This window comes from Lithobates pipiens, unplaced genomic scaffold (assembly GCF_037356315.1).
Source record: "Lithobates pipiens isolate NorthernLeopardFrog02 unplaced genomic scaffold, aLitPip1_a1.2 Scaffold_27, whole genome shotgun sequence".
Lineage (NCBI taxonomy): Eukaryota > Metazoa > Chordata > Amphibia > Anura > Ranidae > Lithobates > Lithobates pipiens.
Window position 1 is genome coordinate 204,812,350 of NW_027507788.1, and position 18,148 is coordinate 204,830,497.

The 18,148-nt window shown below is 41.6% G+C and overlaps 1 protein-coding gene across 2 annotated transcripts in view; it reads right to left on the reverse strand.

Annotated features, from left to right (window-relative positions):
• The window catches only part of TTC12 (tetratricopeptide repeat domain 12), a 348,845-nt gene that overhangs the window by 31,149 nt on the left and 299,548 nt on the right, over nucleotides 1–18,148 (reverse strand). For both annotated transcript variants that reach the window (XM_077458134.1, XM_077458133.1), the window contains 4 exons: nucleotides 16,423–16,524; nucleotides 11,112–11,180; nucleotides 5,532–5,633; nucleotides 1,580–1,679 (listed from right to left, as the gene is read on the reverse strand). In XM_077458134.1, the coding sequence (XP_077314260.1) occupies nucleotides 1,580–1,679; nucleotides 5,532–5,633; nucleotides 11,112–11,180; nucleotides 16,423–16,524 (373 nt within the window). The remainder of the gene's footprint in view (nucleotides 1–1,579; nucleotides 1,680–5,531; nucleotides 5,634–11,111; nucleotides 11,181–16,422; nucleotides 16,525–18,148) is intronic.

Here is an 18,148-nt window from a genome sequence, read left to right on the forward strand (position 1 = left end):
TTGTTTACATCACATGACGGCCGTGATTGGACACGGCCGTCATGTGATCAGGAGGGCCAATCACAGAGCCCTCCTGCCGATCTGAGATGCGCCGTGTCCGGGTGACACGGGCGCATCGGGATCGCGCCGCTGCGCGGGCACGCGCGCGCGCGATCCCGCTCCTCCTGATGGACGTTCCTGAACGTCCTATCAGGAGTAGGCGGCTCCCACCCGGCCGTATATGTGCATTGGCCGGGTGGGAAGTGGCTATATAACCCCAATTAATGAGTGTCTCACACTTCAAATGTAGGAATTAAACCTTCAACATAACAGAAAGCAGAATTACTCAGCAAGACTCCCTTGTATGCTGGTGAAGCTGGCAAGCAATAACTAGCAGAAAGCACACTGATAAAATAAAATGTGGTTTGTGTATGTCAGTAATGGTTAGCTTTAAAAGGTGCCCAAACCCATCAGTTGTCTATCAGTGTGTAGCTTTCAGCTGTAGTTTACTGAACCTTATTTGCATATGTCTTGGTTTGCGTGGGCTAAAAGACTGATGCTTGCCAGTACCCTAAGCCCTTGTACACACGGTCGGAGATTCCGACGGAATGTGTCCTATCGGACCGTTTTGTCGGATATTCTGACTGTGTGTGGTCTGCATCGGACTGTTTCCATCGGAATATGCGACAGACCAAGTTTTCCAACTTGACGGTAAAATTTTCCACCAAAATGCTCCTATCAGACATACTCCGATCATGTGTAGCCTACTCCGACGGACAAAGTACCACGCATGCTCAGATCAAATTACGAGACCAAAGCTATTGACTACTAGGCTGAACGTAGTCCCGTCGTAACAAAATAACGTCATCACGTTATGTACAATCGGATTTCCCGACAACTTAGTCCGAGTCCGTGTGTATGCAACATCACTTCCGGACCTCTTCCGGAATGAATCCGTCAGAATTACTCCGACTGATTTGGTTGTCGGAATCTCCGACCGTGTGTACAAGGGCTAACACTAAAATCTCTAAATCTACTTGCATCTACAGTCTAAACCTAACCCATCAAACCCTTCAAAGAAGAAAACACTATACAATACATACCTTTTTTGAAACCACTCCAGCTGGTCTCATGCTAAGCTGTCAGTGGTGGCTTTATAGTGTAGACAGGTGCAGAAAAGACAGCAAACAATAGAAGCCCCATAGTAAGTCTATGTGTGACATTGCTTCCCATTCATTTCCCAGCTGGCTCCTCTGCAGAGCTTCCGCCACTGGCGATTTTTTTCTTTACAGGGCTAAATAGGTTTGTCTTAGATTGTGGATGCCTGTATATTTAGAGATTTTAGTGTTAGGGTAGACTTCCACTTTAATGTTTGTGGACTGCCTTACTCCACAATTGACAGCACTGTAATGGTAATTCCACAGATGCCAGCACTGAAGTTTTAATTCAGATATATGTTACTGTTGCTTCTAACTTTTTATTTTTAATTGTATTTTGATCAATTAATAATATCAGATTTGGAGTCAATATTTCTACCATAAAACTGGAGACATGGATCCTTAGTTGATATGTTCTGAACCTTATTACTATAGTAACTTACTTTTATCATACTTGATGACATCTTTACATGCCTGGGTGTCCTCTTTGGTGCAAACAGCAAGCCCCTTGACAGCATACATCAATGTCTTCTGCCCACCTGTCTGTGTATAAAAACAATTAATAAAACAATTAATATCACACGGCGGAAAAATTTAAAGCTAAAAGGTATAGCCAATGACCTACACAACTGAGTATAATAAGCTCAAAATGTGCGGTCATACATTATGAAGTTTAAGTCAAAATCATTACAAAATCTTTCTATGATAACAAAATCTAATAAAACCAATATAAATCATAATGTATAATTGAAGAGATTCTCTAGAGAAGAGTTATATTTTTTTCTCTTACTTTTAGCAGGCCATTGGTCATTCATTTTTTGTCCTTAACCCTGACCTTTGTTTTTCATTTTCAGGCTAAGAACATATTTAACAAGTATAGAAAATACCCGTTGATCTTGCCAGAAATGCAATGTGACTTCCTGAGATCATCTGAAATTACAATCCTATTTATTGTCTGTAAACGACTGATTTCCCCAACCTCCATATAATGGTGATGAACAAAGGCTTTTTGCAGTCCAACAAGGAGGGAGTAGAAAATGTATAGGTGAGAGATAACAGGGAGTGAATTAGTAGCTTTGTGTTATTTGTTAAAGAAGGGTGAATTCTGAAAATGTTCCGAAAATTGAAGGTGGTAGGATTTGGACTAGTGATCAGATGTGGGGCTCAAAAGAGAGAGTCCAGGATTACACCTAGCACCCTGGTGTAGGAAACAGGATTGATGGTTATGCTATTAATCTTTAAAACTCAGGTGAGGAGACATGGGAGATGAAGTATCATGAGCTCAGTTTTGGAAAGATTGAGTTTGAGAAAGTCTATGTCAGTAAATTAGTGATACGTAATTCAGGGAGGAGGTGTGAATAGGAAATAGAAGGGATCCCAAGATGGAGCCTTGGAGAACCCTATAAAAAGAGGAAGAGGAGAGGGAGAGGTTGAGGAATGGTGATACTGGAGGTGCCCTGAGATGGATAGGAAGAGAACCAGGAATAAGCCAAATCTTGGAGGCCAAGGGAGTGAATTTTTTTGAGAATGAGTGGGTGGTCAACTATATCAGGCAAAAGAAAGGTCTAATAGTACGACTAATGACTAGTGATTTTAGCAATTGGTAGGTCTTTAGTGAGTTTTGGGAAGGCAGTTTCTTTGGAGAATTGCATGCAAAAGCCAGATTGTAAGGGGACACTCTGGGCCTGGTATATATTTTAAGGAGTTTAAGGTGGAACCCCATGCCAAAAGCATGGGGTCCCTTACAAAAGTGTAGCCAGGAGCTGGCTAATATTGCCTTCATTATCAGGAGACCCTTTGCAGCACTTGCTTCAGTTAGGTGAATAATAGTAAAGAGTAAATCAAAGCATCTTGGAACATATAGCCAGAAAAAACAGGGTTTACACTCAAGTCAGACTCTATTGGACACAAGCTAGCTGAAGAAGAGAGAACAGAATGCTGGGAAAAGTAAAATAAAGCCTGTGAGGGGACAGGATAACCTTCTTGGGACCACGGCCTGACTCTGCAAGCAGTGACTCAGTGTTAGACTGTGCTGCGGCCAAGTTGCTGCCTATGCTACAGGGAGAGAGTCATTGCGAATGGGTGCAGGTGCATCCACTGCCAGCCACATCCGATCGTTCGGCCTCAGCCTGGAGGTTACCCTCATCACATTCACTCCAGATCCAGCTGAACGGTAGCTTGGTATAATGCAGTCAAGTGCTGTCCCTTGAGCCAGACTCTGCACGGGCCTTCAACACTGAATTTCGCTGGGATTGGTAAGTGAGCAGTTGCCCATTCTTTGTAAACCAAAGGCCACTGCATGCAGACACCATTGCCTTATGCATTCCACCAAGCTTGCAAAGGGATTCTTGTTACACTTTAATCCACACTGAGACAATCTAGTGTACATCTTGTTTGCCAGGACTCATTGTGCACATTTTAAAGAGCTAGCTGAAAACTCCAAGCCTCCGCCCACAAGGGATAAGAACATTTTGTGCCTACCCAGGCCCATACAGTAACCAAAGACTCTTTGTTAGAGAATAGGTGTAAGAACGCTAGCGTGTTTGCTTAGCGTGAATTTAGAGTTTGCACACTACTGTGGGACTGTGGTGTCATGGGATAAAAGGGAGAGGTTTAACAGAAGCCTAATTACTCCTCTACCCTTTTTGCACTGTAGCTATAGACTCTATACAGAGTAAATTCTGCTAATTATACGTTTTGAAGTGTTATAATTGCTTATTTCTTAAATGGTCTTGCCACCAAGTTTATTGACCGTGTCTTATCAATTGAATGTTACAAACTGTTTATTACTGAATTCACTGCCATTAATCTGCTAGTAAACAAACCTACCTGGTTTACTTTGCATGTGTGTGGGCCTTTAGATTTTTTGTTTTTAACAGAAATGTGTCAGAATTCAGTGTCTCAGAGGTATTGGAGGACTTGTAAGGTCAAGGCAACCAGTGGGGTACAGAAATCTAGAACTCCCGTTAACAATAAGAGGGCATCTGGATACCAGCCCCTCCCCATGTGAATTCACATAAACATGTCAACGGTAGATAAAATAAACACTTTTTTTGTTAAATCCTAAAAAAAAAATCCTATGATGTAAATATATTTCCAATCACATTATCCATCAATGCAGAGCCACATCACAATGAATGACGCCTGATACAAGAAAAAAATCCTTCTGACCAATGAACCCATCTGATCCCGTAGCTGACTGGACATCTCCCTGAGCCACACTGCTAAAAGTAAGCAAAAGATTGGTGTTCTATCTCTCCAGTCTCAACATTAAAAATATGCTCTCCAGAACTGATCTCATTGTGGTAAGATAGCTGCAAATTAAATCCTGAGTAGAATTAGCAGTCACTCAATTAAAAATGACATCTTACAGACTGTAGAAAGCTTTAATTATTAAAAATGTGTGCAGATCTTCAGAGATGAACTTAAAAGAAACCCATCATAGTATGTCTACCTCCAGCAATTACATGGGCTCAGAACAGAAACTAAAGACACACAAAAAAGAGGGGTGGGACTAACTATACAGACCATCTCCTAGCTACAGAATGAGGAAGGGACACATTATTTAATGGCAAACAAACAACAATGCATGTGTAACACAATAGGTGAGATCTCCTGAGTGATGTAATTGATCAAATATGACCACAGTCAAATTTTGGTCAGGTATGATACACTAACCTTGCCTCTTTGTTTATGTCAGAGGATTCCCAGCTAGTAAATGATTGGGGTCAAGTGATGTCAATGGTCACTAAGGTGATAGTGTTAAGATGAACAACAAAAACAGCCAAGTTCATTCCGGATACAAAAACTTTGAGCTCACCCCCCCCCCCCCCACTCACAAACACGTCTATGTCTTTTGAGACTTCTGGTGTCATCTGTTTGCCAAGATTGTAGTGGATGGAACATAGAAGAGCTGTGGCCTTCTGGAAGTCCGATCCCTGATCTAAAATGAGCCGCTGTGATACAGTGGCTCCAACACCAGTGTGTCAGGTCTTGGTTTAGGCCGTTACCACACTCTCTGTGTCAATAATCCAGCACATGACACAATACAACTTTTGTCTTTATAAACTAATTTAAAAAAATAGCTTGTTGGAAACAATTTAAAAAGTTTTCAGGCACTTGCATTTCTATATAACATTAAATACAATTAGACATATATAACAAGAAAGGCTTATTCCATAATATATTTTTTTAAATTCAGTCTGTCTCAGGGAAAAGTATCTGTCATGTTTCAAAATTCACTCTTGGCAGTCTTTTAAATGAATGAATTATGCATTTCATCTTGGTGGGTTGTTTTCCAGATTTGCTAAAAGTACATTGCTCCCAGTTATGTACAGCATCACCGTATGATATAAAACTCTCTTACGTCTTGTTTTTTTTTGTAATGTATTTTACCTTCAGCATTTTGAAGAGTTTTTTTACAATTCCTTGCTGTACTGAAAGGCCCACTGCTGCAGCGCATTGCGGGAGAATCCTGCTAAGAATGCCCACTGATCTCTGCACAAGATAATAAAAAAATTATATTCTCATTTTTATGCAGATTATTAAAAAAAAAAACACACACACACACACACACACACACACACACACACACACACACACACACACACACACACACACACACACACACACACACACACACACACACACACACACACACACACACACACACACACACCAGCATATAAAGATTTCCCAATCTGTCAGATAATCTCTGCAGACAAGTGCCTTTGCCAATCTTGTTATTGCTCTCTAGTTCTATATAGCACACTTATTTTTTAGGTGTGCTCATTTCAATCAAGTACACTTTAAGGGTTTTAATTAATTTAGTTAAACACAAAAAAATTATTGGCCACGCATTAGAAATATTGTGATTTTTTTACACATTGCTTCTCGGTTTGCCTCTCTGCCTTCTTATGCAGTATTTCACAAAAGTGAGTACACCCCTTACATAGCAGCTAAAGGCTATCCCAACAGAAAAGCATTTACAGTATATCACAAAAGTGAGTACACCCCTTACATTTTTGTAAATATTTTATTATATCTTTTCATGTGACAACACTGAAGAAATGACACTTTTATACAATGTAAACTAGTGAGTGTACAGCTTGTATAACCATGTAAATTTGCTGTCAACTCAAAACAGTCAACACATTAATGTCTAAACTGCTGGCAACAAAAGTGAGTACACTCCTAAGTGAAAATGTCTAAATTGGGCCCAAAGTGTCAATATTTTGTGGGCACCATGATTTTCTAGCACTGCCTTAACCTTCTTGGGCAGGAAGTTCACCAGAGCTTCACAGGTTGCCACTGGAGGTTGTCCTCTTTCACTTCTTCATGATGACATCACAGAGCTGGTGGAGTTTAAAGACTTTGCGATCCTCCACCTACCGTTTGAGGATGCCCCACAGATGCTCAATAGGGTTCAGGTCTGGAGACATGCTTGGCCAGTCCATCACTTTTACCCTCATCTTCTTTAGCTAGGCAGTGGTCATCTTGGAGGTGTGTTGGGGTCATTATGTTGGAATACTGCCCTGCGGCCCAGTCTCTGAAGGGAGGGGATCGTGCTCTGCTTCAGTATGTCACAGTACATGTTGGGCTTCATGGTTCCTTCAATGAACTGTAGCTCCCCAGTGCCGGCAGCCCCAGACCATGACACTCCCACCACCAGGCTTGACTTGTACTCCTCACTTGGTTGCCGCCACACATGCTTGACACCATCTGAACCAAATAAGTTTATCTTGATCTTATCAGACCCCAGGAAATTGTTCCAGTAATCCCTTAATCTGCTTGTCTTCAGAAAACTGTTTGTGGGCTTTCCTGTGCATCATCTTTAGAAGAGGCTTCCTTCTGGGATGACAGCCATGCAGACCAATTTGATGCAGTGTGTGACATATGGTCTGAGCACTGTCAGGCTGACCCCCCACCCCTTCAACCTCTGCAGCAATGCTGACAGCACTCATATGTCTATTTCCCAAAGACAACCTCTGGATATGACGCTGAGCATGTGCACTCAACTTCTTTGGTCAACCATGGCGAGTCCTGTTTTGAGTGGAACCTGTCCTGTTAAACCACTGTATGGTCTTGGCCACAGTGCTGCAGCTCAGTTTCAGGGTCTTGGTAATCTTCTTATAGGCTAGGCCATCTTTGCCTTAAGGTACCATGTTGAACTTCCAGTGACTAGTATGAGAGGGTGAGAGCGATAACACCAGATTTAACACACCTGATCCCTATTCACACCTGAGACCTTTTAGCACTAACGGGTCACATGACACCGGGGAGGAAAAATGCCTAATTGGGCCCAATTTGGACATTTTCACTAAGGGGAGTACTCATTTTTGTTGCCAACAGTTTAGACATTAATATCTTTGTGTTGAGTTATTTTGAGGGGACAGCAAATTTACACTGTTATACAAGCTGTACACTCACGACTTTACATTGTAGCAAAGCTTAATTTCATCAGTGTTGTCACATGAAAAGATATAATAAAATATTTACAAAAATGTGAGGGGTGTACTCACTTTTGTGAGATACTGTAAATGCTTTGCTGTTGGGATAGCCTTTAGCTGCTTTGATAGCTCAACATGTTCCTTTGTCTTTCATGTGTAGCACTTTGTTTTCCTGACTATAGTGCAGTGATGGTGAACCTTGGCACCCCAGATGTTTTGGAACTACAATTCCCATGATGCTCAACTACACTGCAGAGTGTATGAGCATCATGGGAAATGTAGTTCCAAAACATCTGGGGTGTCAAGGTTTGCCATCACTGCTATAGTGCATGATTTGCCCATTTAATCTGTCCCAAGAACAACTATTTTAAATAAAGTGGAACTGAATCATTTTATCAAGTACATCTAAAAACGTCACAGTCTTAGCTTTTATTTAGAACTGCAGTGGACAGGATGCTGTACATGTGATCAGCTCAGGGTATTCCTTGAATGTAACCATTTTGAGAAACAGTTACATTGGTGGGTTCAGTTCTGCTTTAAAAATAAGTTCACTTTTTCCCTTAACCACTTGCTTACTGGGCACTTAAACCCCCCTCCTGCCCAGACCAATTTTCAGCTTTTGGCACTGATGCACTTTGAATGACAATTGCACGGTCATACAACACTGTACCCAAATGACATTTTTGTCATTTTTTTCCCACAAATAGAGCTTTCTTTTGGTGGTATTTAATCACAGCTGAGGTTTTTATTTTTAGCTAAAAACAAAAAAGATGGAAAATTTTGAAAAAAAAAATCATGTTTAATAGTTTGTTATAACATTTTGCAAACAGGTAATTTTTCTGCTTCATTGATATGTGCTGATGAGGCGGCACTGGTGGGCACTGATAGGCTGCGCTGGTGGTCACTAATAGGCACAGTTAAGGCGGCACTGAAAGGCACAGATAAGGTGACACTGATGGGGACAGATAAGTCGCTACTAATGGGCACAGATAAGGTGGCACTGATGGCCACTGATAAGATGGCACTGATGGGTGGCTCGGAAATGCACTGATAGGTACCTCTGAGAGATGGCACTGATGGGCACTGATAGATGGCACTGATAGGTGGCACTGATAGATGACACTGATGTGCAGCACTGTCCAGGCACTGACTGAGGGCACTGATATGTGGTACTGTGGGCACTGACAGGTGGCACTGTGGGCACTGACAGGTAGCGCTGTTGGGCACTGACAGGTGGCACTGTTGGGCACGGGTAGGCAGCACTTTTAGGGGGCACAGGTGGGCACTGAGGATCTGGGCATATTGCAGTGAGCGGGATTAATGTCCCGCTCACTTCCGCCGGGGATCAGCTTTTTTTTTTTCTCCTCGCACTGTCAGCACAAGGAGAAAAATTTGCCAATTACCAGCTGTGTTGACATCACGTGATCAGCTGTCATTGGCTGACAGCTGATCATGTGGTAAGCGGTCAGGATTGACCCCTTACTCCGATCTGTGATCCAGCGAGTCTTATAGACCCTTCAGGGGTGCGCAGGCTGCTCGACAATGCAGGTCCGCGCTGTAGTCGTCATTCAGCTATAGCACGGATCCCTAGAGGTTAAAGTAGCCTATTCGGTCGAAAGGGCTCCAGTAGATAGTAACCCCTCCATGACCTTTTGTGACTTTGACATGTGTTAGTAAAACCATACATATCACCATAACTACTTTGTGCATACAGGTGGATTATGCCTTTTTTTTCAGGACAAATTGGGCTTTCATTTGGTGATAAATGGTAATGACATCTCCTGCTTTTTTTTTATTATCAAAGGAAAACTATCCTAAAATATTAAAAAAAAAAAAAAATGTTTTTTACATTTAGCTATATATTTCTTGGTATTAGGCCGCGTACACACGGGCGGATTGTCTGCCCAACTTAGTCCGCTGAACCGTGTTTCAGCGGACAATCCGCTCGTGTGTGGGCTTCAGCTGACTTTTTCAGCGGACTGTCTGACGGACTTAGTCTTTCGGAATTTCCGTAATTTTGTCCGTCCAAACCTGGTTTTGTCCGTCCAAACTTGGTTTCAGCGGACAGTCCGCTCGTGTGTAGGCAAGTTGGACGGACTAAGTATGGCGCATGCTCAGAAAGGATTTACACGGCCGAAGGTTGCATTGCAGTGTATTGGACGTCGTTTTTCTAGTCCCGTCGTACGTGCTGTACACGTCATCGCGCAAGTTTTCAGCGGACTGTCTGTTCATCGTGTGTGGTCAAGTCCGTTTATTCAAAAGTTGAACGGACTGTCTGTCGGATTGTCTGACGAACTTAGTTGGGCAGACAATCCGCCCGTGTGTACGCGGCCTTACCAAAACCTACCACCATAGAACAACCCAAAATAAATTCTCCTGCTCCTGATGATCACAGTGATCCCACATATATGTATGTTATGTGTTGTTTGTCCTCGTATTACAGCCTAGAACCAATAGTGCCCATTTTGCTTTTTTTTTTTATTCTATTTAAAACACACTGACTCTGACAATGATTAGCACAGATACTAATTAATGAAAAAAAAAAAAATACTGACCCTGACCTTTGATCCTGACCTTGACATAAAAAACTAACCCTGGCACTAACCTAGATCAGATCTTGATCTAGGTATTTTTTTATCTTAATTATTATTATTATTATTATTATAGTTGAATTCATTTATTTTTTACGCACACTTTTTTATTTTCTGTGCAAGGACAGAGAGAGATACAATGTAAAAAGAAAGCATGGGGGGCAGGATTCACAGTGCATGATCACTGTGATAGCCAATCAGAGACTATCACAGTGATTAGGTTCGATAGTTGAGATTCCGGGTCCCGATCGTTAGTACGGGGCCCAGAGCTCACGGCGAGACCGCGTTGTGTGGCACACTCCCAGCACAAAGGGAGGTATGAAATATGCGGCTCACGGAAAAAAACTCGATGGGACTCTTGCTGAGCATCATTTCAAGTCTCTGGTTCCAGCTCTTTCAATACTTTAAGAATAATGCAACAAAGAGCACTTTTTGGGTTGTATTCACACCTGAGTTTTGTCCAGAAAGCATTTACCTATGCGAATCTCAGTGGAGGGCTCCCAGCAATTAGCTGCAAAAGGTAATGAAAGCAATCGGAAGTTGCCAGCTCCTGCAGCTAATTGTGCCCATTCACATGTAATTGCTAATTACCTGCTAGCGATTGGCCTTGGACACCGACTATCAGCATCCAGGGCCAATCATTTACAAGCGATCTCCACATATCGATTACATGTGAGCGGCCACAATATACTGCAAGAGCCAACAGCATCCCATTGCTTTCAATGGGGCTGCTTCCCACATATAATCACCGGGACCCCTCACTAGGGTTCTTGCAGGTACATGCTGTGGGCCAAAATGCACCTGTGAATATGGCCTTAGAGAACCATACTAACAATTTTTATGATTATGTTTCAGTGACCTGAGAGACACTGCTATAAAAGAACAATTTAGGAGTAAGAGCTTTTAAAATGTATAAATATGGCATAATAACTTACCGTGAGAATTATCCCATCTTTACAGCAAAGTAGAGATAAACATTGTGTGCTTATAACAATGCCTCGCTCCTGAAAAAAAAAAAATATATATCTTACAAAAGTGAGTACACCTCTCACGTTTTTGTAAATATTTGATTACATCTTTTCATGTGACAACACTGCAGAAATGATACTTTGCTACAATGTAAAGTAGTGAGTGTACAGCAACAGTGTAAATTTACTGTCCCCTCAAAATAACTCAACACACAGCCATTAATGTGTAAACCGCTGGCAACAAATTTGGCCCAATTCGCCATTTTACCTCCCCGTGTCATGTGACTCTTTAGTGTTACAAGGTCTCAGGTGTGAATGGGGAGTAGGTGTGTTAAATTTGGTGTTATCAGTCTCACTCTCTCATACTGGTCACTGGAAGTTCAACATGGCACCTCATGGCAAAGAACTCTCTGAGAATCTGAAAAAAAGAATTGTTGCTCTACATAAATGACCTAGGCTATAAGAAGATTGCCAAGACCCTGAAACTGAGCTGCAGCTGCACATTCAGATTCTTAATATTAGATATATAGCTAGGCCAACATGCATACCTCAAGATGTTTCACTCATCCAACCATCTTAAAGATCACTATTCAATCATAGAAGCTGTAGTAATGGCTTTTATGACCGGAAGAGGCAAGTGGAAAGGGTGTGCATAGTAGGGCACTCTCAATGAGTACCTGTAACAGCTCCCTTACCTCTATTAAATGGAGGCGGAAGAGGAGAAAGGCAGACAAAGATTTCAAAGCAGACTGGGGTTTCAAGATGTACCGTTGAAGCTCTTTTGAAAAAGCACAACTAAACAGGCAACGTTGCAGAACATAGACAGTGTTCGGCCAAGGAAATTGTGATTGTAGTGATTGTAAATGCTCTCCTTGTAAAATAATCCATTCAGTTTAAAATAGAAATGAAAGGCAAACCACTTTCTGGATTTTAGGCCTTTAATGATGCCTAGGAACTGCCCTTCCAATAGAGGGTTATCCAGATCAGCGGACTCCTTGGCATCTATCTGTGGCATGGCAGTCTCTATAATGTAATCCTTCATAATGCAGAAATGTGGGTCCCCTGTATGGCTTTTAGGTTGCAAGGGCAAGTTATACAGCTATATAGGTAGTAGTAGCATCGAAAGGCATCGGATATACCCTGAGTGTTACTAATCTTTTGCTGATCGGCAGTACAGATGTGTTGGATGGGTCGACATGGTGGGTGCGGGTTGAGGACCCTCGCTAGGTGTTGCCCACATTTGTTGGATAAAGTGTAGTGGTGGTTTCATCCCATCTCTAGCTATGAGGGAGTGGGAATCTAGTATATGGAGCTATTCTCGACGTGCGCTAGAGAGGTCTACATATGTTATAGGGTCTGGGTCCGTTTATGGGTGGGTTCGGGTGTAGCTATAGTGGATAGAAGTTGGGCTATATCAGTGGATCTGGCCTTCTTTAAGCAGGAGCTGTGTTATATGAATGTCCCTCAAAGCACTCATTTTAAGGCTTCCTATTTAATAAGGGGGCTGGTTTGGTCAGACCAGTGATCCTGAATAAAGTCACGGATCGTCAGTTCAATCGCTGCTACACATGTGGTGTCTTTCAATAAATTGTCATTCAAGCGCCATGAATATGTCTTATGGGACTTAGGGGGGTGTGCCAGGCTTAAGTGTACGGGGGTATGGTTAGGCCACAGTAAATTACTAAGGGATGGATGGCCCAAGTGGAACATCTAACAAGGATTGGGAGACAAGGAAGTAGTCGATATGATTATAAGAGTTGTGGGCTACTGAGTAACAGCTGTAATCTCTCTCAAATGGGTGCTGCACTCACCAGACATCCACCAGTTGAGCGGAATGCATGAGCGCTTTGATGTGTGCGAAAGTGGAGTAGGGGATGGAAGACTTACTCGAGGAAGTGTCCATGACCGGGGAAAGGGTCACATTGAGGTCTCCACCTAGAATGAAACAGGGATTGCCAAAGGTGAGTAATTTGTTCAGAGCAATGGACAGGAAGCTCCCCTGGTCTTGGTTAGGTCTATACACTTTAGCCACTGTAAAAATAGAGGCATTAGGTTTTAATTTGAGGAAAAGCAAATGGTCTAAGGGAGTCTAGAACCTCCGGTTGGAAAGATTTGTGATTTTATTAGGTCTATAGAGACCCCTTTTGATTTGGTTTGTGGGTTTGTACAATAATATCACTGATGATAGTAATGGTTATTACGGGTCGGGATGGCTGTGCACCTAAAGTGCATCTCCTGCAAACATTTGAGTCCTGGCTTTGTGGAAATGGTATAATATCTGACTCCTTTCCCCAGGAGTATTAAAACCCCTGCAGTTAAAGGATGATAATGCTATATGATCCTGAGACATCATGGTAATAGTGAAAAGAGAAGGGGGACACTGATTTTCCACAATATAACACCAGGCTGGATTTGCAACAAGGCTTGCTCAATAGAAAGAAACAGGAGAGAATGGGGGGGGGGGGGGAGGGTGTGAGGGAGGCAAAGAGAGCAGAATAGAAAGGGGTGAGGAGGTGAGAGTGAGGAGGGTGGGCAGGATCCATCTCCAGTTCAGAAGAGGAATAAGAATTAGAACAGTAGAAGGAAACCACCAATGAACTGAAAATAACAGTGGCAGCAATAAACCTTTTGAATAAGTAAAATAACATTTCTAAAATGTATAACTGTCTAGAAAATGTACAGTGCGTATTCATGCACATTTGGTCCTAAGGGGGGCAGTTGTGGAAAGCACACGGAGTGCCTCCCAGTCCAGGGGGCCCACAGGGGTAGAGTAAACATATGCCAAATAAGAGATGACAAACATAGATTATATATAATTCAATGGGAACTATGAGACATAGAAACATATGATAAAACAGATATACCTAGCCGATGACAATATGGAGGACTAAGGGAATCTGGAGGACACTGTGGGTAATAAGATTCGAGCAGTAGTAGGAGGTGAAAAAATCGAAATCGTCATAATCACACAGGCCAGATACATTGGTTAAAGGGAAAAAATTTTTTTTTTAATTAGGCAGAGAGGCGATAGATTGGTACATCTATTACATTTTATTGCTCTCTGTGTCCCTGTTAGGAAACATTTACCCTCTCTCTTTGTCCTGTTTACCATTACCAATGAAAGTGAAAGTAAAAGAAAAACCTGAATTTTGAACTGCCCCAGAAAAGTAGTAGAGGGGAAATTTTACAATGGGAACACTAATTTCGGTGACCTGGGTAGCCTGAATAGATTCACCTAATTTGCAGGGATTTCCTATCACTTCCTTTTTGACTATGGAACAGGAAGTGAACAAAAAAAAATCTGACAGGGGTTATAAACCTCCCTTATGCTATCCAAATTGAAAAAAAAAATGCTTTTGGTTTTACTTCAGGAAAGTTGACAATTATTGACCTAGAGGCACCTCTAAAACTTTAACTAAAACAAACTCTAAGATCTTGATTTTACAGCAAAACGGCAGACCATTCTGACAATCAAAGCTCCAATACATCTTCTTTGGGATTGATTTACTAAAGGCAAATAGATTGCGCAAATTGCAAAGTGCAGTTGTACTCTACAATTGCACTTGCTCCAGAGTTTATTAAAGCGGTAGTAAACCCACTGAATTTTTTTTTTCATACCTGCAAGGAAAAAGGCATAATGAGCTAGTATGCACCGCATGCTAGCTCATTATGAAATACTTACCTTAGAACAAGGCCCCGACATCTCGCCCGATACACGCCGAGGGAGCTGACATGTTCCCTCTGCGTGTCTTCCGGGTTTATCGTGGCTCCGGCGCTGTGAGTGGCCGGAGTGGCGGCATCATCATATTTCTTTCCGGCAGGGTCCAGCGTCTGCTGGGCTTCCAGCCAAGAAACCCCTGTGCGCATGCGCCGCAGCAATCAGCAGCTCATTGCCAGGGGAATATCTCCTAAACCATACAGGTTTAGGAGATTTTTTTTTTTTTTACCTACAGGTAAGCCTTATTATAGGCTTACCTGTAAGTAAAAGTGAAAAAATAGATTATACAACCGCTTTAAAGGAGATAAAGCCTCAATTGGCAAAGAATACTTAAAGTGTTTTTAAACTCTCCCCCACAACTTTGTCCAATGTAAATATCAGCATAAAAAATCCTAATGAACACTATTTGTAGGTATCTCCTTACTTGCTTAGTATTATTGAAATCCCAGGAGACTGAGAGCTTCCTCCTACATCACATGCAGTGTAAACCAGGGCATCGGACAGCATTACTGCAGTCTTATCAGCTGAAGCTGATAAGACTGAAACAGGCAAACATTAGATAATCGGCACTAGTAAATACTATGAAATAAAACAAGTAAGCTATGAACAGAGAAGCAGGGCTGCCATAGAAATGTTGGCTTGAGAAGGAGGCTTGGTTAACAGTACAGGAAGTGCTCAATGTAAAGAGCAGAAATACACTCCACTGTGGGCTCAGAAAACAATACTTAAGATGGTGCTGCCTAACCCTTGGAAACCAATTTTTTAAAGTTTCTTTAAACAGTAAGTAATATGCGATTTGGGCTGGATTACAGTGGCTATAGTTTGATAATTACTTATTATAATGGACTAAATGAAAAGAAGCATCAGAGTAGGAGAGTTTACTTCCTCTTTAATCACATGCAAGGAAAATAAAAAGAATGCATTTTTGCTTGCACATGATTGGATGATGGAAGTCAGCAGAGCTTCTGCTCATTTTTTAAGATCTGGAGCAACTGCTCTTGTAGAGTGCAACTGCACATTGCAAAGTGTACAGTGTATTTACCTTTAATAAATCAACCCCTATATTCCATACCAAGAGTGTATTAAAGTGGTTGTAAACCACTTTGACCTCCAGGTAAGCCTAGATTAAGGTAAGCCTAGATTAAGGCTTACCTGTAGGTCCAAGAAATATCTCCTAAACCTATACGGTTTAGGAGATATTTACAAAAAAACAGGCATGGCTGTCTATGGCGCATGCGCCGTAGACAGCGGGGCCCGCAGATGCACTGAGCAGGCTGCAGATCATGGCGATATGCCGCTCGTGTCGGCTCCCGTGAGCATGAGAGACCCAGAGCAGAGAGACCCAGAAGTCACTCTGGGATACATGGCAGCGGCGAAGATGAAGACGGAGGACCACTTCAGGGGCTTCATTCTCAGGCAAGTTATTCATAATGAGCTAGTATGCTATGCATACTAGCTCATTATGCCTTTGCCTTGCAGGTTGCATTTTATTTTTTTAAATAGCCTTTACTTCCTCTTTAAGCAGTATTTTTTTTTTTCAGAGAAGCTATCCTATCTCACCTTTATTGCAGCATTCACTTCCAAGGACAAGTTAAACATGAGACCAAGAAATGCAATTAAAATTTCCTTGTGTTGCTCTCCATCAGCTGAGCTGCACTCATCCTACGGAATAACATAGAACATTTTTATCACCAATATTAGAAGCATATTACAATACCTTGATCTGGTTAACATGGCAGACATACGGTTTGTAATGTAACTCTTTAACATCATGGCATCGCCAACATATCTGCATGGCTATTACCAGTTACGTAAACAGTTTTTGTAAGTAATTTTGCACTCATTTTAAAATTGGCAGGGAGAACACGACATCTTCCATCATCTGTCATTTTGAAATGGAAAACCGCATTTCAAATCCAAAGTTTAACATGGTCCTGTCAATGTGTCAAAAATCTCATCTCAAGAAAGCTTTCATGAACTCTTCTGGTAAGAGTCTGCAGGACCAATACATTAAAAATTGAAAACATCATTTAGAATTGATTAATTCTTTAAATGTATCAAATGATCTAACTCCATGCTTAAACAAGTTTTCAAAGCTAAATAAATAATACTATGCACACAAACAGAAGTATTTTCATTTTGCTTGACATTATTTAATCAGTTCATCGTTTGTTTTCAAATTTAATAATTTTTAATATCCATGGGACATAAGTAAAGTACATTCTAGTTCATTGTAGACTGGAGAAAGAATTTAAAGAAATACGTTAGAGGATCTGTGCAACTGAATGCTTCAAAAACAATGAAATGTGTTAAAATAAAACAGAGAGAAGTCTTGGAACTTTATGAATGTTTAAAGTACCAAGAGAGGTTCACGTCCTTCCTTGGCACACATTGTGCACTAGACAAATGGAAGGGAGACAGGAGGTAACAATTCTTAGAACAAACTGTTTTTCAGAGTAGACCCCTCTTGGTTATTTAGTACTCTCTACAAAGAAAATCATGTTTACAATAGCCATTTCTCACTAATAAAGAATGTTTGGTAACATTGGATAAGTGTACCTGCTAGAAGATAACACTGCATATTTCCACTATTTCCCCAATCTTTAGATTCTCAGTTTCAGTTTTGATATTTCTTTTTTAAGCCCTTGTACACACGGTCGAAGATTCCGATGGAATGTGTCCTATCGGACCGTTTTGTCGGACTGTTTCTGTCTGAATATCCGACGGACCAACTTTTCCAACTTGCCGGTAAAATTTTCAGACAAAATGCTCCGATCGGACATACTCCGATCATGTGTAGCCTACTCCGACGGACAAAGTGCCACGCATGCTCAGATCAAATTCCTAGACCAAAGCTATTGGCTCCCAACCATGAATTTAGTCCCGTCGTAACGAAATAACATCATCACATTATGTACAATCGGATTTTCCGGCAACTTTGGCCGACTGTGTGTATGCAACAGTTTCGGACAAAATCCGTCGGACAAAATCCGTTGGATTTGGTTGTCAGAATGTCCGACCGTGTCTACAAGGGCTTAGACCCTTTTCACACTGAGGTGGTTTGCAGGCATTTTAGCACTAGAAATAGATCCTGTAAAGTGCCTGAAAACTGCCTCCCATTCATTGCAGTGTGTCTTCACACTGGGGCAGCATGTCCTGCAAGCAGCATCTTTGGGGCAGTTTGGGAACGCTGTATACAGCGCTCCTAAAACACCCTGCCCATTGAAATGAATGGGTAGCGCTTCCAAAGCACCTGAAAATAGCTTCGGAAGGCACACAGGCACTT